Source organism: Dasypus novemcinctus, chromosome 6, assembly GCF_030445035.2.
Source record: "Dasypus novemcinctus isolate mDasNov1 chromosome 6, mDasNov1.1.hap2, whole genome shotgun sequence".
NCBI classification, from domain to species: Eukaryota; Metazoa; Chordata; class Mammalia; order Cingulata; family Dasypodidae; genus Dasypus; species Dasypus novemcinctus.
Window position 1 is genome coordinate 77,938,326 of NC_080678.1, and position 24,217 is coordinate 77,962,542.

At 38.8% G+C, this 24,217-nt stretch overlaps 1 protein-coding gene across 1 annotated transcript in view; it reads left to right on the forward strand.

Moving 5' to 3' along the window:
* The window catches only part of KIFBP (kinesin family binding protein), a 38,614-nt gene that overhangs the window by 7,751 nt on the left and 6,646 nt on the right, over positions 1-24,217 (forward strand). The window contains exons 2-6 of the mRNA XM_004470538.4: positions 12,007-12,105; positions 15,953-16,032; positions 16,343-16,526; positions 17,899-17,983; positions 19,445-19,560. Of these exons, the coding sequence (XP_004470595.2) occupies positions 12,007-12,105; positions 15,953-16,032; positions 16,343-16,526; positions 17,899-17,983; positions 19,445-19,560 (564 nt within the window). The remainder of the gene's footprint in view (positions 1-12,006; positions 12,106-15,952; positions 16,033-16,342; positions 16,527-17,898; positions 17,984-19,444; positions 19,561-24,217) is intronic.

Sequence of the window (24,217 nt, forward strand, 5' to 3'; positions counted from 1 at the left end):
GCACTCCTTGCGCGTGGGGCTCCCCTACGCGGGGGACACCCTTGCGTGGCACGGCACTCCTTGCGCGCATCAGCACTGCGCATGGCCAGCTCCACACGGGTCAAGGAGGCCCGGGGTTTGAACCGCGGACCTCCCATATGGTAGACGGACGCCCTAACCACTGGGCCAAAGTCCGTTTCCCTCCAGTTCCTAATATCTGTGGTCTGGGGAACATTTACCAAATTGACTGATGATAAGGAGATCACAAAGAAAACATTCAAAATTTAAAAAGAAGATATTGTATATGTCATATTCTGTTATCATGGCACAATAAAAATAAAAGTGCAAGTCACATAATAACAGGGACTTTATCTCTTTTTTCTTTATATATATAATCCCTGTACTTGGTGCATAGTAATAAGCCCATTCATTCTAAATATTTGTTGAGTGGGTGAATGATCTAATGTATTTATAGGATACTGAATTCAAATGGAACCTCAATTATTTGAAATTTTCTTTAACCATATGGCTGCTTAGGATCTTAATAAACATTTAAGAAATTACTTCAATATCTGAAAAATAGAATTAGGAACCTTCTTTAATTTAATATGCTATTTTCAGTATTTACTGCATTTTATTCATTTTGGAATGTACATTCTTTTACATCTCTGAATTTAGTATCTTTGAAATTGGGAAGTACCTTATACTTGATTTTTTGTCATAATTTACTTCACAGTGATTTCTTGTTGATATATAAATGTATAAATAATTTAAAAAAATAAATAAAGTAAATGTGTCTTAAAATTGTGACATCTTACATTCAGTGAAATACAGTATTTCAGAAGGATGAATTATTAGAGGGTATTCTTACTAATATCAGGAATAAAACAATACTTGCCATCTCCAGTATTATTCAACCTTAATTAGAAGTTCTGGCCAATGAAATAATATAGGAAACAAGAGTTTTACATTATGGAAAATAAAGTCATTTGTAAATATAAGAATCATCATTTATATGTCATTCTTGTATATCTAAAAAGCCCTGTCATCAGCTGAAAGACTATTAGAATTATCAATATTATTGATAAGATAATATTGTTATTATCTTGATTACATAATGATTGGTTATTATATTAATAATGATATTGATAATTATTAATTATAAATAGTTGTGTAATTGTACAACTGAGTAAAATATTAGTTTTAGAAACTGCATTCACAACAGCAACATTGGGAATAATAGAACTAATTGGTGACCTTAAAATAAGAGCTATACCATGTTCATTGATGGGAAGATTAAATATAAAAACAGGGAAACGGACTTTGGCCCAGTGGTTAGGGCGTCCGTCTACCATATGGGAGGTCCGCGGTTCAAACCCCGGGCCTCCTTGACCCGTGTGGAGCTGGCCATGCGCAGTGCTGATGCGCGCAAGGAGTGCCGTGCCACGCAAGGGTGTCCCCCGCGTGGGGGAGCCCCACGCGCAAGGAGTGCGCCCGTGAGGAAAGCCGCCCAGCGTGAAAAGAAAGTGCAGCCTGCCCAGCAATGGCGCCGCCCACACTTCCCGTGCCTCTGACGACAACAGAAGCGGACAAAGAAACAAGACGCAGCAGATAGACACCAAGAACAGACAACCAGGGGAGGGGGGGGAAATTAAATAAATAAATAAATCTTTAAAAAAAAATAAATAAATATAAAAACATCATTATCTTGATATTCATTTATAGGTCTAATGTAATTACTGCTGAAATCACTTGACAAAATGAGTATATTTATCTGAAAGAATAAAGAGAAGTGAATATAAAAACATGAAAAGTAATGCATTAAAGCTACCCTACCAAGTACTAAAACAGTATGGTAACAGTAATTTAACTAGGTTCTGTTTGTACTAGTCTGTGTCAAAGTCAAGTGTCATTGATCTCTTTATTCCAGTGGCAGTGCCACAATACAGCATCTTAATTACATTTAATATTTACTATATCTGAAGAGCAATTTGACCTCACTAATAAAAGAAAGCAAACTAAAAGAATAAAATAGAAAAATTATATTAGTCTGGCAGAGATCATTAAAGATACTGATTTCTCTCAGTGTTGGAGAAACTTTGAGGAAATGGATGTTATCATTTATTGCTATTGGAAATATGAATATATAGAATCTTTCTGGAGATCATTATGTACCAAAACTCTTGAGTCAACACTTTGACTTAAAAATTCCACATAATATATTCAAAAATCTATTTGGTCAGATATGTAAAGATATGTGTTTGAGATTTTGCTCAAAGCAATACCAGGAAATGGTTCGGTTTAAGCAATGGGAATTTATTTGCTTACAGTTAGAGTCTGGAAGAATGTCCAAATCAAGGCATCGTCAAGGCAGTGCTTTCTTCCCGAAGACTGGCTGCTGGCAATCCTTAGCTCCTCTGCCACAAAAGAAGGCACATGGCGCATCTACTAGTCTCTCTCTTCTTTTTTGGGTTTTGTTGATCTCTGCTTTTGCTTGCAATGACTCTCTCTCTCTCTCTCTCTCTTCATTCTTTTTTTTTTTATTTTAATTTTTTTCATTCCTTTGTGGTCAAGTCCACCACCCTTTTTCTTTTCTTTTTCTTTTTTTTCTTCTTTTTTTTTTCTTTCTTTATTTCTCTCCCCTTCCCCCCCCACCCCAGTTGTCCCTTCTCTGTGTCCACCTGCTGCGTCTTCTCAGTCCGCTTCTCTTGTTGTCAGCAGCACGGGAATCTGTGTTTCTTTTTTTTTTTCATTGTGTCATCTTGTTGTATCAGCTCTCCGCGCGTGCGGCACCATTCCTGGGCAGGTTGCACCCTCCTTCGCGCTGGGCAGCTCTCCCTACGGGGCGCACTACCCACGCGTGGGGATCCCCTACGTGGGGACACCTCTGTGTGGCAGGGCACTCCCTGTGCGCATCAGCACTGCTCATGGGCCCGCTCCACATGGGTCAAGGAGGCCCGGGGTTTGAACTGTGGACCTCCCATGTGGCAGACGGATGCCCTAACCACTGGGTCAAGTCCGCCGCCCTCTCCTTCATTCTGTTTAAAAAGGTCTCCAGTAAGAGGATTAAGACCCATCCTGAATGAGGTGGGCCACACCATAACTGAAGTAGCCTAGTCAAAAGGTCTTACTTACAATGGGACCACACCCACAGGAATGGATAAACTTTAAGAACATGTCTTTCTGGGGTACATATAGCTTCAAATCATCACAGTATGTGAACATGGATGTTGATTTAATAAAAGGAAGATAATACAAATATCAGTTATAGTTAAATATCAGGTATGGCTAGTACATCCATACAGAACAGTATACAACCATTAAAAATAATGATTTATATTTGTGAACTGAAAATTGTTAATAATAATAGGGAGGACTATAACGCATATTTGGAATTTTGTAGAATAATTACATATCTGTATAAGACTACGTGCAGTATATGCACACTCATGTGGTCATGTGGATGTATGTATAGGAAACAGTTTGAGAGCCTGAGTTCATGGGGATTCAGGATATTCTGACTGCTTTGTCTCAGTCTGGGTTCTTCGTCCTGTGGAACTATAGAACTACAGAATCTGGACTCATATTTAGATTATCAAAAGAGACTGTCCCCTTCTATCTTCACTTGGTTCTGTGGGCCTTAGGAATGATTTTGCTCTGGTTTTCCTTCTGTTTCCTGTTGTCATCTGTATATATTGGTATTGCCATTGTGGTTTGAAGTTGTATGTACCTCAGAAAAACATGTTCTTACATCTAATCCATTTCTATAAGTATGAACCCATTGTTTTGTAAGTAGGATCCTTTGATGAGGTTGTGTCAATCAAAGTGTAGTACAGCCCAGTCAGGAAGGGTCTTAATCCTGTTACTGGATTCCTTTATAAGCAGAATGACATGCAGAGATAGAGAGAGAAAGCCACAGAGGGAGCAGCCAGAAGCTGAACATCACTGGAATCTGGAAGAGAAGGGAGATACCCGGAGACACCACATGTGCCTTGCCATGTGACAAACTAAGAACCAAGAATAGCCAGCAGCCAGCCCCAGACGCCAGTCTTCCTGTCTTTGGGAAGAAAGCATCACCTTGATGATGGCTTGATTTGGATTTTCTTTAAGAACCGAAAGCAAATAAATTCCCATTGTTTAACCTGACCCATTTCATGATATTTGCTTAAGCAGCCTAGGAAACTAAAACAGCCTTCCTAAGTGAAATTGTAATTTCTTCACTTTAGTACAATTCTCTCAGAAGTTAGTAGATTATTCTCCTCTCTCCCACATTATACATGTATCTTCTGCTGCTGTTGTTGTTATTGTTATTTATAGCTCTATTGAGGTACAACTGACAGATAGTAAACTGCATCTATTGGAAGTATACAGTTTGATGAGTTTTTCTTTTTCCATTTCCAATTCTTTATTTTGATCCTTTTCTTCATTCTCTTTTTATCATTAGGAGGTTCTTTCATTTCCAAGAAAGTGTTATATAACAGCGACAATAATAACAATAATAATAGCAGCAGCAAAATATTTGAATATTAGTTCAATCCTTGTGTGCTGAAAACTTTGCCTGGTACTTTATATGATCTCATTTTTTTTTTTTTTTTTAAAGATTTATTTTTATTTTTATTTAATTCCCCTCCCCTCCCCCGGTTGTCTGTTTTTTGTGTCTTTTTGCTGCGTCTTGTTTCTTTGTCTATTTCTTTGTCCGCTTCTGTTGTCGTCAGCGGCACGGGAAGTGTGGGCAGCGCCATTCCTCAGCAGGCTGCTCCCTCCTTCGCGCTGGGCGGCTCTCCTTATGGGTGCACTCCTTGCGCGTGGGGCTCCCCCACGCGGGGGACACCCCTGTGTGGCACGGCACTCCTTGCGCGCATCAGCAGTGCGCATGGGCCAGCTCCACACGGGTCAAGGAGGCCCGGGGCTTGAACCGCGGGCCTCCCATGTGGTAGACGGACGCCCTAACCACTGGGCCAAAGTCCGTTTCCCTATATGATCTCATTTAATCTTCACAATAATCCTATGCTTAAAACTATTATTATTCCTATTTTGTAATTTCTTATCCTTATACAAACTAATTTCGCCTTCATCTGTCTCCTGCAACTAAAATTGTGTACTCCATTCCCCACCCCAGTATTACGTTCTATCCTCAAGAATGTAAAAGGTCTCTATGAGTTGTTTCTTTTTTTTTTTTTTTTTTTTTTTTGAGATACCAGGGCTGGGGATTGAACCTGGGACCTTGTATATGGGAAACTGGTGCTCAACTGCTGAGTCACATCAGCTCCTCTCAGTTGGTTTTTTGGTTCGTTTTGCTTATTGTTTGTTTTTTTGTTTTTAAGAGGCACAGGGGACCGAACCTGGGACCTCCCGTATGAGAAGGAGGTGCTCAACCTCTTGGCCACATCCGTTCCCTCTCTCAATGAGGTTTTTTTAAAAAAATTTATTTCCCACCCCTTGCTCTCTGCTCTCTGTGTCCATTTGCTGTATGCTTGTTTTCTCTTTAAAAGGCATCAGGAACTGAATCTGGGACCTCCTATGTGGGAGAGAGGCACTCAATTACTTGAGCCACCTCAGCTCCCTTCTTTGTTGTGCCTCTCATTGTCTTTCCTTTTTGTGTCTTCTTGTTGCATCATCTTGTTGTGTCAGCTTGCCACATCTGCCCATCACACCAACTCTTTGTCTTGCTCATATTCTCCAGGAGGCATCGGAACCGAACCTGGGACCTCCCATGTCATTGGCAGGAGCTCAATCTCTTGAACCACATCTGCTTCCCTCTCAATGAGTTTTGACATATATTTATGCCTGTGAAGCAATCCCTGCAATCAAGATAATGAATAGGGAAGCAGATGTGGCTCAAGTGATTGAGCTCCTGCCTACCACGTGGGAGGTCCCAGATTTAGTTCTTGGTACCTCCTAAAGAAGGCGAGCAAGACAACAAGCTGATGTGATGGGCAGGCATGGTGAGCTGATGCAACAAGATGACACAAGATACACGAGGAAAACATGAGAGCTACAACAAAGCAGGAAGCAGAGGTGGCTCATGCGATTGGGTGTCTCTCTCCCATATTGGAGGTTCCAGGTTTAATTCCCAGTGCTCCTAAAAAGAAGACCAGCACACAGCAATGCAGACACAGCGAAGGCAAACAATAAGAAGGTAGGGAGAAATAAATAAAATAAATCTTAAAAAAAAAAAGAATGTATCCATCACCATCAAGTTTCCTTGTGTTCCTTTGAAATCCCCTCCCTTCTTTATTCTTTCCTCCCCTTTTCTTTCCTTCCTCTTTCTCACTTTCTAGAATTTTATATAAATGGAATCTTACTGTGTATACTCTCATTTTGGTCTGACTTCTTTCACTCTGTCATTACTTCATTGCTGCATTTACTGAGATGATCATGTTTTTAATTTTTTTAGTCTTTTGATATAATTGTGAATTTTACTGATATTTCCAATGTTAAACCAAACTTGCAATCCTGGGATAAACTGTACTTGGTCGTATGTGTTATCCTTTTTATATATTATTAGATTCAGTTCACTAAAATTTTGTTTACAATTTTTGCATCAGGAATGAAAGTGTTTCAAGCACTGCTTCCCACATGGGAGGTCCAGGGTTCAGTCTCCAGTGCTTCCTAAAAACAAAAACAAACAACAAGCAAAGGATTGAAGGGGCCGACTCATGGGAACTGATGTAGCTCAGTAGTTAAGTGCTGGCTTCCCATATACGAGGTCCAGGGTTTAATCCTCAGCCCCAGTGCCTCAAAAAAAGTTTTTTTTTTGCATCTATGTTCATGAAGGATATCAGTCTATAGTTTTCTTTTTTCTTTTGTCTTTGGTTTAATATCAAGGTAATGCTGGCCTCATAGAATTACATGGTAAGTGTTCTGTCCTCTTCACTTTCCTGGAAGACTTTGTGTAAAGCTGATATTATTTCTTCCTTAGATGTTTGGCAGAATTCGCCATAGTACTTTTTTGGTGTTTTTATTTTTATTTTTTACATTTTCTCTACATGGTTTGGTTATCCTGAGGGCAAGGACTGGTGATGCTGTGTGAAAGATGCATTACATAAATTATCAATAGCAATTACCTCTGTGATATAGGCTTATCAGTGGTTTTCACTTTCTATGTTTTCTTACTGTCTTATGATTAGATAAAAAAACCATTTAATAAAACACTAAAGCTATTTTAATTTTGAAAATGGAAATCAGTTCTAGGTCCCTTGCATGGTCCTTACCTTCAGGACCTCATGGGTCATGATCCAAAAGAGGAATCTTAGTCATTTCTGGACGTTCAACCTGATTTAAGATTTATCACACATCCAAGATTTTGCATTCTATGCTCTAGTCTACCCTGGATTTATGTGGCCATAAGCATTCCCCTATCAAAATAGAGTCTGGCAAACCCAACTGTTCCTAGTACTAGGTGAGTCTCAAGACTGTTGAGGCTAGGTGCAGTGTGCTGGGATGGGGCTTGCTGGTGACATGGCCAAATGAAGCTTCTCAAGCACTGTAATCAGAGGACAAATAGGTTGTGCTCGGGAGTGAGAAAAGGTGACTTGCAGATCCATTTCTAAGGTTAGGAAATGATGGTTAAGGGAGATGATATTATCTGAAGCTGAAAAGGCAGAACAATTAGTTCACAGTGGCACCTTCAAGCCTCATCAGTATCCTACAAAGGATTTCACAGATAATACAGAGGGGGAAGGCTGTCCAATCTCATACAGTGTTAAGTATGACCCGCTGTTCTAGAGGACTAGATAAGCACTTTTCTAATATTATAGGATGGATATATTAAGTAGAGCCAGAACACTGGAGAGCTCTTGTTTTTGTTTCTTTGGTGTTGAAACTAATACCACGTAATGGATTGACTTAAATAATGGGAATTTATTGGTTCATGGTTTTGAGGTTTAGGAGAAGTCAAAATCAAGGCATCATCAAGGCAGTGCTTTCTCCCAGAAGGTTGTGGTGTCTGGGACTGGCTGCTGTGAACCTTGGTCCTTGTTTTTTTGTCATGAGGCACTGCACATGGCGGCCTTATCTTTTGGGTTCCCTTGACTTTCACTTCTGGCTACTTCCTCTGGCTTCTCTCTCTCTATGGCCTTCCCTGTAAGGCCTTCAGTAATGGGATCAAGACCCATTCTGATTGAGTTGGGGAACACCTTAACTGAAGTAACCTCACTGGAAGGTCCTGTTTACAATGGGTTCACACCCACAGTAACAAATTCAGTTTAAGAACATGCTTTTGGGGGGTGGGGGATATATGGGGATCTCATATTTTTTTAATGTAATATTAAAAAAATAAATAAAGACAAAAAAAAAGAACATGCTTTTCTGGGGTATATCCCTCCAAACCACCACAGCTATGTTTCAGTGGAATGATCAAGTTACCTCTCAACTGTGGAGTTTCTAAACCATTTTTGTGCCATATCCACCTTTGGCAGCCTGGGAAGCCTGTATTTCATAAAATAGAATAATAATTTTAAATGCATAAAATAAAATATATAAGGTTACAAAAAGAAACAAAAAATATGAAAATACAGTTATCAAAATAATTTTTAAAACAAATGTGTAATATAGCAATCTCTGTGTTTTAAAACATATTAACTAGCAATATCTATTGGTTGTTATCTAATAACTTCTATAATTTTGAAGAGGTAATGAATTTAAATGATATTTTGAGATATCTATAAGCTATAATGTGATATGAAGATATTTTTATTTCTATTGCTCACAGTCACAGGTACTATAATACCATTGCAGTGTGCTTATTGCTGTGATGGATTGAATTGTGTACTTCAGTTTGGATATGTACCTGGCCTTGGTCCACATTCTTGTGAGTATGGAACCATTTTAAATACGAACTCTTCAAGATGTTGTTACTTCAGTTAAGGCATGGCCAACTGAATCAGGTTGGGCTGTAATCCAGATTACTGGAGTTCTTTATAAGCAGGGTGAAAGGAAAAGCCAGAAGCTAGAAGTCAACGGAAATTAGAACCCAGAGGAGAAAGGAGAAGACATCTCCATGTGCATTGCCATGTAACGGAAAAGCCAAGGAACCCCAAAGATTGCCGGCCAGCCAAAAGATATATAGACTTGGAGAGGAAAAAGCCTTCTAGCCTCTGAAACCGAGAGCCAATAAAGCCTTGCTAAGCCAAACCATTGTATAGTATTTGTTCTTATAGCTAGGAAACGGAAACACTTATAGTCATCATCGAAAGAAGTGCTAAATTTAAGGAGGAGATTAATGAAATTAAATTGTAATTTTTTTTGCATCCAAGTTCATAGACTCTGAATTCTCTTCATGGGCTCCTTGGGGGTCTATGGATCCAAGATTAAGAATCTCTGGGAGCGGAGGTGGCTCAGGCGATCAGTACCTTGCTCCTATATGGGTCCTGGGTTCAATTCCCAGTGCCTCCTAGAAAGAGAAGACCAGCACACAACAAATGGACACAGCAAATGCAAACAATGAGGACTTGGGGAGAAATAAATAAAATAAATCTTGAAACGAAAAAAAGAATCTGCATTGGGAATGGATGTAGCTCAGGCGATTGAGATCCCACCTACCACATGGGAGGTTCCTGGTGACTCCTCAAGAAAATGAGCAAGACAGTGAGCTGGCATGATAGGCAGGTGCAGCAAGCTGACATAACAAGACACAAAGAGGAAAGAATGAGAAACAACTAAGAAGGAAGCTGAGATGGCTCAAGTGATTGAGTGTGTCTCTCCCACATGGAGGTCCTGGGTTCAGTTCCTGGTGCCTTCTAAAGAGAAGACAAGCAGACACAGCACACAGCAAATGGACAGAGAGGAGACAGCAAGCACAAAACAATGGGGGGATAAATAAAGTAAATCTTAGGGGGAAAAAATCTCTACATTGGGAGTGGATGTGTCTCAGGTAGAAGAGTGCCCGCCTTCCACATGGGAGGTCCTGGGTTTGGTTCCTGATGCCAAACAAGCAAAAAAGCAAAAAAAACAACTCAGGGAAGCCAATATGACTCAGTGGTTGAATGCTGGCCCCCAGTACCTCAAAAAAATTCCTTGTCCTGTTCCCTTCCATAAGGAAGTGAGCCAAAGATAGTGGAAGTCAGAAAAAAAAAGAAAACAACAGCAAAAAAAAGTAGATGATAGAAGCCAAGCCTCAGAAATATCTTTGTGCCTGAAGGGCTATCCCAAAGGATAAGAAGCAGTCTAACCTCATAGTCTAAAGGGGAGCTAGGCCTCCAGTCTTGAGTTCTGACCATTGTCACAGGCCCTGTGAGAACCTGATAAAAGAGTCATGCCGTAGGGGACAAACTGACCTGATTTTAAACAATCCATAGGGTGACTCGCAACATGGCAGTTGACTTCTCTCAGAGAGACAGTGAGAGGAAGCACCCAAAATGGAAGCCACAGTGTTATACTTGTTTTTGTTTTAATTTTTATTGTGGTAACATATATACAACACAAAATTTTCCATTTTAACCACTTATATGTATACAATTCAGCTCTATCAAATACAGTCACAGTATTGTGCCACTATCACCAATATCCATTACCAAAAATTTTTTTTTTAAGATTTATTATTTATTTCTCTTCCCCTTCCCCCTGTTGTCTGCTCTCTTGTGTCCATTCGCTGTGTGTTCTTTTGTATCTACTTGCACTTGGCGGCACCAGGAATCTGTCTCTTTTTGTTACATCCTCTTGCTGTGTCAGCTCTCCGTGTGACACACACAGGGCGGCTCTCCTTACGGGGTGCATTCCTTGCACATGGGGCTCCCCTATGTGGGGGACACCCCTGCTTGGCATGGCACTCTTTGCACGCATCAGCACTGTGCGTGGGCCAGCTCACCACATGGGCCAGGAAGCCCTGGGTTTGAACCCTGGACCCCCCCATATGGCAGGCGGACACTCTATATCAGTTGAGCCACATCCGCTTCCCTTATCAAAACTTTTTAATCATCTCAAACAGAAACTCTGTATCCATTAAGCAATAACTCCCCATTCTTCTGTCTTCCCCTACCCCTCAGCCCCTGGTGACCTCTGATGTACTTTCTCAATGAATTTGCTTATTCTAGGTATTTTATTTGAGTGCAGTTATACAATATTTGTCCTTTTGTGTCTGACTTATTTCATTTCAACATGATATTTTAAAGGTTCATCCATGTTGTAGCATATATAAGACCTTGATTCCTTTTTAAGAATGAATAATATTCCATTGTGTGTATATGCTACATTTTGCTTATCCATTTACCTGTTGATGGACACTGGGATGTAGCTGAGCGAGAGGGTTTCGTCCTCGCTCAGGCCCAAGAGTTGGGGGGGCTTGCTCCTGCCAGGCAGCCGGCGGGGGGTGCTCCAAGATGGAGCACCGGCTCTCCAGGCGTGGGGGACGCACGGTTGAGGAAAAACCACGGAGACCGCTTGAGCGCAAGAACAGGTCTGCTTTATTACGGAAGTACACTTAGCTATATAGGGTTGGGTAGAGGGAGGGGCGTGATGAAGGGAGGGTTGGCTAAGGGGCGGCTGTGGACAGGCTGAAGCTGATGGATAGACCTGAGGTAAGCAGTTACTGGGGAAGAGGGCAGATTGTAGGTTGGCAATATGGGCGGGACTGGCGGGAAGGGCGGCGGGGGCTGAAAGGGGAGGAGGGGCGGAGAAAGGCGGCAACACTGGGATGCTTCCACTTTTTAGTCCCTGATTTCGATTCTTTTGGGTATATACCTAGAAGTGGAATTGCTGGACTGAAGTCACAGTGTTTTGTAACCTAATCTTGAAAGAAACAACCCATTACATATGCTATTTTTATTTGTTAGAGGCATATCACTAAAGCCAGCCAATACACAAGAGGAAGAGATACTCAAGGGCATGCTTACCAGGAGGTGGGGGTCACGGGGGGCCATCTTAGTTGACCACCTTTTCCATTAGTAAGAACAGTATTATGAAAAATTAATTCATTGTTAATAATCAAATTCTATACTTTTTGATCAATAAATATTGATTTTGAAACCATGAAAGTTACTTTAATTGGAAGTCTTATATTATCATAATTTGTTTTTCTTTATTTTCCAGAATAATCTAGGTATCTTGTGGTCTGAAAGAGAAGAAATTGAAACTGCACAAACTTATCTTGAATCATCAGAAGCGCTATATAATCAATATATGAAAGAGGTATGTTGCATGTCAAATTTTTAGTTTTGATTGAAACTAATCAAGAATTGATAGTTAAGAATTCCTCAGTTATAATATCAATATGACTCTTTGATATACCCAGGAATCTATCTATAGAGCTGTTTAGGAAGTCATCTGATAGCCACAATTATTATATATTAAATTTAGACTTTGGATTAAAAAAAAAAATCCTTGGATAGGTTCTAATGATAACCTTAGTCAAAATACAAGAAAAAGGAAATATTATTCTAATATTATCTTTTTTTTTTTAAGATTTATTTATTTCTCCCCTTTCCCTCCATTGTCTGCTCTCTGTGTCCATTCACTCTATATTCTTTTGTGTCTGTTGTATTCTCATTAGGCAGCTCCAGGAACCAATCCTGGGACTTTCCAGAATGGGAAAGAGGTGATCATTTTCTTGCGCCACCTCAGCTCTCTGATCTGCCACGTCTCTATTTATCTCTCCTCTGTGTCTCTTTTTGTTGCATCATCTTGCCGTGCCAGCTCTCCACATGGGCCTGCACTCCTGCGCGGGGCAGCACTCCTGCGCAGGGCAGCACTCTGTGTGGGCCAGCTCACCACACGGGCCAGCATGCCTTCACCAGGAGGTCCGGGTAGTCCAATTGGTTGAGTCACATCTACTTCCCTCTAATGTTATCTTCAAAAACTTGATATTTGCATGTTTACATTTATAACCTAAAAATTCTATTTTGGTTTCCACGGGGAAAGCAGTTCTTAAAGGAAAACAAGCAAGAACTACTTGAGTAAAATTTGAAATCTCTGATGCAGTGGTTTTCAATCTTTAGCATACATCAGAATTACCTGGAGGGCTTGCTGAAACACAGAATGCTATGCATCACCCCCAAACATTTGATTCTGTAGTTCTGGGAGGGGCCCGAGAATTTGCATTTTTGACAAGATCCCTAGAGATGTTAATGCTGGTCTAGATGGGGAAGAGATGTGGCTCAAGCAGTTGAGCACCTGCTTCCCACATGGAAGGTCCCAGGTTTGGTCCCTGGTGCCTCCTAAAAACAAGAGTAAAAACAAGCAACAAGCAAACAAATGAAAAAATCAACTCAAGAGCCGATGTGGCTCAATGGTTGAGTGCCACCTTCCCACATACAAGGTCAAGGTCAAGGTCAAGGTTCAATCCCTGGCCACCTTACCTTAAAAAAAAAAAAAGCTGGTCTAGATACTGCATTTTGAGAACCACTGTTTCAGAGCAATGCTTTTTCAATGATTTCTTACCTGTGTAACCCTTCTGAAATTCAGTACATGAAAAGTTAGTGAAAAATAAAAAAAGAAAAGAAAAAAAAAACTTAGTGAGCTACTTTAGGTAGGCAGGTCAGAAGGACACTGAGCCCATCCACTAAACAATTATGAAAAGATATTCATTATTAGGTTTTGGGGGATTACAAGACAAAATCTTACAAGTCAGAGAGATGTTTCATTTATGTAATAAATACTTACAGTACTTACTATGTTCCAGGCTCTGTTAAAAGTGATTTACAAATAATAACTCATTTAATCTTCATAACAACCTTCTGCAGTAGGTACTATAATTAACCTTATTTTATAGACAAGGAAACAGAAGCACAAGAGATTAAGTGTCTTGCCCAAGAATATAAACTAGTAGGCAGTGGATCTGGGATTCCAACCCCTGCAATCTGGCTCCTGAACGCCTTTTGCTACCTGCTAGACTCTACTGCCTCAGTGAGGAGGTGAACTTAGCCTAAAACACTAGTGTGAAGTGCTCCTCTAAGGGCAGGCAGTATAGAGAGGACTCTCTTATCTATAATAGGTTAAGTAAAATATGGTCCCTGCCGACAGCAAGCTCCTTCCTGTTGAGGGCAAAGATTGGAGCAAGTCAACATGATCCCATAAGGAATTTTAAAATGTGTGTTTAGAACATGTGTTTTATAGGCCCTAAACACTTTTCTTCCAAAGGAATATATTCCCAAATTAGAGGATTTAAAAATTCAGTGTTAAAAAAATAAATGTCAAGTTCACTAGTGTTCTATGTGAAGTCGGTGGTGAATTCTTAGTCTTCATTTGACTTGTCAGTAGCATTTGGCACAGTTGATCAGTCTCTCTTCCCTGAAACACTTTTTTTACTTGGCTTGCATAATACCACAATTGTCTTGTTTTCCTTCTTCTCAATCTTTAATGCATCTTCCTTATTTCCCCAGCTTCTGAACACCGGTGTACCCAGATTTCAGTCTTTGGACCTCTCGTCTTTCCATATACACTCATTCCTTTGTTCTGTAAACTTTTTATTTTGAAGTAATCTCTGAAAAATTCATGGTTCTTCTACCTTGGCGTTTTATTTTTTTTATTTCTCTCCCCTCCCCCCACCCCTACCCCAGTTGTCTGTTCTCTGTGTCTATTTGCTGTGTCTTCTCTGTCCACTTCTGTTGTTGTCAGTGGCACGGGAATCTGTGTTTCTTTTTGTTGTGTCATCTTGTTGTGTCAGCTCTCTGTGTGGGCGGCACCATTCCTGGGCAGGCTGCACTTTCTTTCACGCTGGGTGGCTCTCCTTATGGGGCGCGCTCCTTGCGCGTGGGTCTCCCCTACGCATGGCACTCCTTGCATGCATCAGCACTGTGCATGGGCCAGCTCCACACGGGTCAAGGAGGCCCGGGGTTTGAACCGCATACCTCCCATGTGGTAGACGGACGCCCTAACCACTGGGCCAAGTCTGCCGCCTATCTTGGCGTTTTAACTTCCCCTACCCCCACTCCCCAAATGCCTAAGGAGCAGAGCACCACAAAGCCAAAGTGAGATGATAGTCTCCTTCCATGTTTTCAGGCCCATGCTCTTGTACATGAAATTGTTCATTTAAAATGTGAGGATACCAAGCACCTATAGTATTTCACTTAAAATTAGTATTAGTGTGGAAACAACACCTATTTACAAGACTCTTTGTACTTAGCTGTAACTCAGTTTTATTTAAGAGGCTGATTTATATTACAAATGAAGTGTGACAGTCATAACAGTGAAGTATGTACATAAAATAATACCTTGATTAATTCCTCTCATGCAGACAGGCACGAGTGCGTCAATAGTCTTTGGCCTTGAGGAGGTCTCTGAGGAATTACTTATCCCTTGTGTAATGTCTTAGTGTTTTTTGCTTTTTGTGACTTCTAGGAGCCCAAGCTGTGATGCTTTCAGTTTTTGCACCCAGATCTATAAAAAATAAGATCACATTTTTTTAATAGAAAGCATTGTGGCAAATTCACTTCAAAACAAGGGTGGGCTTACAGATGGGACTGTCCTCATGGAAGTAGAATAAGGCAGAAGTTAAGCAGTTCTGCTCTTTTGGAAGACTTAGATGAGATCGTAAACAATGGACTCTCTGGTTTTCATGTACCAGCATTCAAAGGGGGTAATCTATGTACTTTCCTTGTTTACTTTAGCAAAAAAATTAGGATAAACATTCAAAATTTTGGTTTGATTTTCATTGGTGGGCTGTTTAGTACAATGTTACTCTAAGGATGTATACATTTTTCCTATTTGTTGTGCTTATGTAGGTTTTAAAAGCCCTTTTCACTAGACAAAATTAAAACAAAATACTTGAAGGTTTATATATCTCTAAATCAAATTGGTAGTTTTTTGTGTGCATTTTCAATTTAACTGCAACAGTAGTTAAAATTTTGTTAAGTATGAGTTTGTAGGTAATCTTTTATTTGTTTGACTTACTCAGATTTTATGGTAGAGAAAATTACTTGAGTAACATTAAAGTGAACTAGTAAAACATGAAGTGTATTAAGCACTGTTTCTGCCAGAAGAGGGCGCTCGATATTTACAATATAAAATTTTAAAGAGCTTTTGTTTTCTTTAATTGTAGATTGGGGGTTCTCCTCTTGATCCTACTGAACATTTTCTTCCTGAAGAAGAAAAACTTACTGAACAAGAGCGATCAAAAAGGTGGGGAGTTACAGAAATCAGCCTTCACAGATACTTCAACATAGTATAAATAAGATGATTGTCCACAGAAGCCTAATGTTTTCTACTTTGAGGCCCTTAAAAAGGATGTAGACTTTGGATTCTAACATGACTTCAGACCTCTATTTGCCACTAACTGGCTATGTGACCTTGGTCAACGCTGAGGCTCAGTTTACTTATGTCTCCATACCCTGCTTAAGGGGTTGGTGGGACGATTGAATGAGAAATATGTGTGAGCGTTCTTTATCAAATGTAAACTATTATGCAAATATTAACTATTTTTTCTTCACAGATTTGAGAAGGTTTATACTCATAACTTATATTACCTGGCTCAAGTCTACCAGCATATGGAAATGTTTGAGAAGGCTGCTCATTATTGCCACAGTACCTTAAAACGCCAGCTTGAGCACAATGCCTACCATCCTATAGAGTGGGCTATTAATGCTGCTACCTTGTCACAATTTTACATCAATAAGGTAAATTCCTCAAAGCAATTATCTTAACAAAGTACCAAAAAATATTAAAATAGAAGCAATAGAATGTAGAAAATGTCATCCTTTAAAAACAGGTAGCTTGTATTTAATGATATAAAATTGGACAGAAAAATACCTCAAAATTTATCAGTATATTAAACTTTTTTTTTGCTTTTTTGGACTTAATCATTTGAGGCATAAAATCATGAGTTGTATCATTCTTTCTTACGTGTTGATAGCCCCTAAAATTACATGCTATTACTTAAGACCAATTCTTTTTTGATCTAGGCACACTATTTCGATTCATTTTAGGAGATGTTGCCTTAAATTGCAGTTTTTATCTTGTTGCAGATATAACTTTATCTTTTTGCTCTGGTAATCTGGTGGCTATGAGAATTTGTCTAAGGAAATTGACTGTTAAATGTGGGCTTTGATAAAAGCATGTGATGTATTTCAGTTACTTTTTGGAATTAACTTCTTTGGTAATTTTTCTAAATTGGAAATACTTCTTCTCACTCTAATTTAGGGTCTTTATGGCATATTTCTTCTGAACTGTTACACAGCAACAAAGTTTGAGCTCTTAGTCATTTATCAGAATGACTTAGAATCGTGCTGGTGATACTCTTAAATGACCCATTTATTCCTTTGGTCCCTAAGAATTTCTAATGCTAAAAACCCTTTTAAGATCTTTCCCCACCAGATGTTCATTAATCCTTATGAACATATCCTGACAATAGAAATTACTTTTATTTGTATTTCTAATTCAAAGCCTTTCTGAAATGTTGGTCATTCTTTGCTTGTCAAAGTTCCTTCATTCATCTCTCTGGTTACCTGCCATCATATCCTCATGGGACCTCTATCCTTTCTAAGCATTTTGTGAATGCTGGTTCTATAAATTCGCCCTATGTTTAAAGTATTATCCCTTAGAATTTCTTTCAGAAAAGCTATTAATAATAAAAATTAAGTCCTCAAATCCTCTGATAGAATGTAAATGGTCTAAGAATTTATCATGCATGAAACTTTGTTATTCAGACTGAACCTAAAGGACTATCTGAGGTAGCTGGAGTTTAGAATGATAACGGTCCTATATATTTACTGATTACAAGAGGAGAGCTACCTTTCCATCAGCAGTTGTCTGTCAGCCATTTTGGGCTATTATTAAGAGAATGAGGCATTATTATTTTAATCTTGGATATAATTTTTTAGCCAAACAATACTATCATATGTCTTTTGTACCTTCTTAATGTTTAACTACTATACAGGGTCTCCTCAGGAGTGGTTTTTCCTTGATTTTATACTTTTTGTCATATAAGACTGTTTATGCAGTATTAATTGCAGATCAGGCTGCATTCACTCTTGTTTATTTCCCCAACAGCTATGCTTTATGGAGGCCAGGCACTGTTTATCAGCTGCTAATGTCATTTTTGGTCAAACTGGAAAGATCCCAGCCACAGAAGACAGTAAGTTTATATGTGTATGTTTCATTATCTAGCTTTTAAAAAACTTTTCATTTTGAAATAGTTTTAAACTTTGGAAAACTTACAAGAATAGAATGAAGAAGTACCATATGCCTGCCTCCTAAATTCATCTATTTTTTGTAGTTGCCTCATTTGCAATCATATTTCATTTTTCTTTCTGAACCATTTGAGAGACAATTGCACACATCAGACCCTTTTACCCTTTAGTACTTCAGTGTATGTTTCCTAAGAACAAGATTTTTTTTGATAATCAGAACAGTTATCAAATTCAGGAAATGTAACATTGATATATTCTTTTATCTATAGTATGTACTTTCATTTCATCAGTTGTCCCCACAGTATCCTTTGTAGCAATGCTTTCCTGGTACAGGATTAAACAGTTTAAGATTACAAGTAGCATTTAGTTGTCACATCTCTTTAGTTTTCTTTAATCTGGAACAATTCCTCAGTCTTTATTTAGTATTAAAAAATCAGTTAACATATGTATTTGAGTCATTTAACAGGTTTTGTAGTAAGTTCATAATTTTCTTTATCTTCTGTTTGGTTCTCTAACTCACTGTTGCAGTCTTCAACCTAAGAGATTTTAGACTTGAAAATATCACATTTTCTATACAGATGTTCCTTCTAACTGGATCAGGAGAGTGCAGAGGCTAGGAAGAGTTAGGGGAATGTATATTATTAAAAATTAAATGATTTTTTCTCAGTGTTTTTTATACATTGAATTAATTGTAGATTGAGGTCTAAAAGGCACTTGTTCAAAAAATTTAATAACAATTAAAACATGAATGAGATAACATTTTGTTTTACTCTTCAAAACAAAAGACTGAAAAAATGATACTGTCCAGTGTTTTCCAAATGCTTTCACTGAACACCCTTGTACACTGTTTGTTGGAGTTTTGTTAAGAATAATTTGGCAATATGTTTTGAGAACATTTAAAATTATGTAAGCTCTTTTGACCCAGTAAATTCCACTTCTAGGAATCTGTCCTACAGAAATAATCCAAAATTCAGATAGATTTATGCACAGAGATCTTCATTTTTAGAGTTGTTTGTAACAATGAAGAATTGGAAGCATTGAATGCCCATTATTAGAAGGATGGATACATAAAGTATGGAACTCTAAATGCATATAATGTTGTACTTAAAATGATTTTAATCATATGGTAAAGTAATAGATTCAAAATTGAATATACTTTGTGACTGAATTTTTACCTACAGAAAATAAACACATGAGAAAAAACTGGAAAGCAATATGTAAAAATAATAGCAGCAAGTGCCTCTGGATAGTAGGATTTTGGGTGGGTTTTTTTTCCCCCTCTGCTTTCGTGACAATTTGTTACTTTTATAATCAGGAAAAAGTGATATAAAAAAGAATGCACTACACAATGAAAATTGCAATTATGAACATAATAAACTTAAGACAAATCACATGTGTAATTTTAGCCACTGAAACTGAAGGAGATGTGCCAGAGCTTTATCATCAAAGAAAAGGGGAGATAGCAAGATGCTGGATCAAATACTGTTTGACTCTTATGCAGAATGCCCAACTTTCCATGCAGGTAATACAGTCACAGTTGCCTTTTTCTTTCTTAAATTTGCAGGATATAAATAAAGGTTTAAAATGGGACTCATGCTCATTTGACTCACTGCGTGGTTATTAGTTGTAGTATGCAGAATATGCTCATAAATATTTATTTCTTGCCTTCCCCATCTCTCCCTTTTAAAATCTTACTCATCATTCAAGGCCTTTCTCAAATACCCTCACTTTCTTGAAGACTTTCTCTTGACTAGAATATAAGCTCCTTGAGAGGTGGGGTCCGTATCGTATTCTCATATCCTTATAGCCTATCTCCACACATAATAGGTTCTCAGTAAATAACTGTTGAATGAACAATTCTTTATCTCCCTCAGATATTATCTTCCTCCTTTAGACTCATAGGACTTTTTCAGCCCCTTCCTAAAATCACTTAAATTCTTTCTGTTATCCATATTCATATTCTTATTTTATTCCTTTACCTCTTTTTAGACTGTATGCAATGAGGGCAGGAAATGTTACTTATCTTCATATACTTTGTAGATTATCTTACACATGGCATGGACTTGATGAATCTAAAAGCTCAGGCTTTTAAGAAATAGCTCAAGTGTAGAAGCAGTACTGATAATAGTTAAGAGCATAGACTCTGGGAGCAGCATGTTTAAGTATGAATCCTAGCCCATCCACTTTATAGCTGCATGTTTGTGGCAATTTCCGTAATCTTTCTGTGCCTAGTTTCCTCACAGGTAAGATGGAGATAATAATTGCACCTACTCAATAGTGTTGTGATGAGGGTTAAATTAATACATGTAAAGGGTCTGAAAAGTGCCTGGCATATGATAACTCCTAAATAAAGGTTAACCATCAGTATCGTTATTAGTACCAATCCATACTGAATCTTAGCTCCTAACGCTGAAGGAGGACAATAAAATAAATCATTTGGATGCATTATGCTAAGTAGAGATACATAGACTTTCCTGGAGGAGTAAATTGTGCTTTTCTTTCTTATTTGTATGCATTAAGGTATATTAATTTTTAGTAATATATAATATAAAACCTTGTGAAACTGCTAAACAAAATAAAACTAAATAAACCTCCAAACCCCAGAAGCATAGGTCTTGAAAAGATGAGAGTGTTTTAGAGATAGAGGGTAAAGATGAGGCAAATAAATGATACAGAAATTGGAACCAGGAAGAGCTGTCAGCTCTAGTCTGGTCAGGCAAAGATGACTATGAAAAAGGACAGTTACAGGGACTGTTGGAGCAAAACAGTGGGCCAGTGAAAGAGAACAGCCTAGAAAGTGTAAATGAGTAAGCCCAGAAAGCAAGTAAGTAAACAAGATTTAGAGACCTTTGGTGTGCATTTGAAGTAATTGTGTCAAAACAAAATGCACTTATGGTTTAACTCTTACTTTTCATTTGGTTCATATTTTCTAACCTGAGCACTATAACTTATCACCTGAGTAGTTAAAACTCAGATAGTTGCCATGCTATTCAAGTACTCAGACTTTCCTTAATCTGACTTTCTTTGGTATCTTAATTTCATCATTTTGTCATCTATTTATTTGAAAGATGATATTCAATTCCAGCTTAAATATAAATGAAAATTTATTCAATTAAGTATTTATTTGAATGCCCGCTCTGTGCTAGTCAGTCGTTGTACAGGGTGCAAGGGATACTTTGATGCACAAAAATAGATCTGGTCTCCTAAGAATATGGTGATATACGGGAAAATCATAACTAATGTAAGTTATGGACAATTGTTAACAATATTGAAATATTTTGCAGCAATGGCAAGAAGATATTATTTCAATTCTAAGGGACAACAATAGGAGGGTATAAAGGGATATGGGATTTTTCCTTTTGGAGTAATGAAAGTGTTCTGAAATTGACTGAGGTGATGACAGCATACCTCTGTGATGAAAATGAGAGCCACTGAATGTATACTTTGAATGGACTGTACAAAGCATGGGACAGTGTAACACAGGGACTCCAGTGGTACAAGATGGACTGTGGTTAACAGGACAAATATGAGAATGTTCTCATGAATGATAGCAATATACAGTACTAATATAGAGTATTAATAATGGGGTAGGTTAGGGAAAAATGCACCAAATGTAATATATGAGCTATAGTTGATAGTAATATTTTGATGATGCTTTTTCATAGTTCATAACCAATGTTTCACAACAATGCAAGGTGTTAGTGGTGGGGAGATGTATGGGAGCTTTGTATGATGAGATGCATGTTTGTCTTATAAATCCCCAGCTCTTACTATACACTTATTATGTACGTCCATGTATGAATGATACACTTCAATAAAATTTTATTAAAAAAAAAAATATATATATATAGGGGGAGCAGGTGTAGCAGTGGTTTGAGATCTGCTTTCCATTACAAGGTCCCAGATTCAAACCCTAGTACTTTCTAAAAATAGATAGATCAATCGATCTAGTCTTTGACCTTATGTAAAAGTGCTACCTAGATAAGCAGAGAGACATGACGGAGAGACATGTGATATGAGAAGGCAAAATGTGAGGAAGTAACATTTGAAGTAAGATAATGAGGATAAGAGTTACCTAGGGTAGAAAAGAGAAGGAGCACCACTCCAACAAGCTGAAGCAACATTCACAGAAGTTCTGTGGTATGAGGGAGTATGATATTACAAGGGATGGAACAAAAACCAACAAAGCTGGAGCAGAGTGAGAGGAAGTGTGACATAAAATAAAGTTAGAGTTAGAAAGGGACTAGACCAAGCAGGGACTTGAAGGATTGCTGTCTTTATCCCAGGAGCAATTGGAAGCCTTGAAGGGTTTTGGAAAGATCACTTAGTAGCAGATCGAATTGAGAAAAAGCAAGAGTAGATGGAGGAAATTAGTTAGGAGATTGTTCAGACAGCCCAGATAAGATGTGAATGTAGCTTGCTCTAGGATGTGGTAGCAGAGGAGAATGAAAAAAAAGGGAAAGATTCAAGAAGAATTAATATTTAGGAAGCAAAATTAAAGGGCTCAGTGATAAGTTGGAGGTGTGGGGTAGAGGACAGGGACATGTTGAGGATGACTCCTTAGGTTGCTGGCTGTCCAGATGGGGCTGTCCTTACTAAAATAATACTAGAGTAAGAGCTAGTTTCCTGAAGAAGATTAGGGATTCCTTTTTTTTTAAGGTACCAGGGCCGGGAATTGAACCTGGGACTTTGTATGCGGGAAACCAGAGCTCAACCACTGAGTCACATCAGCTCCCCTGAGTTGTTTTTTTCATGTTGTGTGCTTGTTTTTTGTTTTGTTTTGTTTTTAGGAGGCACTGGGGGCTGAACTGGGGACCTCCTGTTTGGGAGGCAGGTGCTCAACTGCTTGAGCCACATCTGTTCCCAGGGATTCTATTTTGGACACGCTGAGGATGAGGTGCCTTTGAGTCTTCTGAAAGGAGACATCATTTAGGGAGTTACAGTCATGGATCTGGAGCTTGAGGAGAGCTGTGGACTACAGCTATAGATCTGTGAATCGTCCTCCCACAGCTGGCAGTGGCAACCATGGGTGTAGATGGAATCACCTGTCTAGAGCAGTGCTGATCAGTGGAGATGGAATGCCAGCCACATATGCATTGTTATGTTATTTACTTATTCTCCCTGCCCCCCACCTTGCCACTTGCGCTTGCTGTGCTCTGTGTCCATTCTCTGTGCGTTCTTATGTGTCTGCTTGTCTTCTCGTCTTCTCTTTAGGAGGCACCGGGAACCGATCCTGGGACCTTCCAACGTGGGAGAGAGGCACTCAATCGCTTGAGCCACCTCAGCTCCCTGGTTGTGTCTCTCATTGTCTTTTCCTCTGTGTCTCTTTTTCATTGTGTCATCTTGTTGAGTCAGCTCTCTGCCTGGGCCAGCTCTTCACATGGGCCAGCTCACCTTCACCATGAGGTCCTGGCAACTGAACCCAGGACCCTTCATATGGTAGACAGGAGCTCAGTTGCTTGAGCTACATCTGCTTCCCTGCATAAGCATTTAAGATTTTTAGTGGCCGCATTAGAAAAGGTAAAAAGAAACAGGTGATTATAATTTTAATTATATATTTTATTTAACCCATTACAGGCATACCTTATTTAATTGTGCTTTGCTTTTTTGTGCTTTGCAGGTACTGTATTTTTTAAAGATTGAAGGTTTGTGGCAACCTTGCATTGAGCAAGTCTGTTGGTGCCATTTTTTCCAACTGCATGTGCTTACTTTGTGTCTCTTTGTCACATTTTGGTATTTATTGCAGTATTTCAAACTTGTTCATTAGTGTATATCTGTTACGGTGACCTGTGATCAATGATCTTTGATGTTATTATTGTAATTGTTTTGGGGCACCATGAACTGTGCCCATAAAAGACAACAAACTTAATCGATAAATGTTTTGTGTGTTCTGACTGCCCCACCTACAGGTCATTCCACTTCCCCCACCTTTTCCTTAGGCCTCGCTATTCCCTGAGACACAAGAGTACTGAAATTAGGCTAATTGATAACCCTGACAGTGGCCTGTAAGTGTTAAGTGAAAGAAGAGTCACATGTCTCTCACTTTAAATCAAAAGCTAGAAATGATTAAACTTAGTGAGGAAGGCATGTCAAAAGCTAACAGGGGGAAGCGGATTTGGCCCAAGGGATAGGTCATCCATTTACCACATGGGAGATCCAAGGTTCAAACCCAGTGTGAC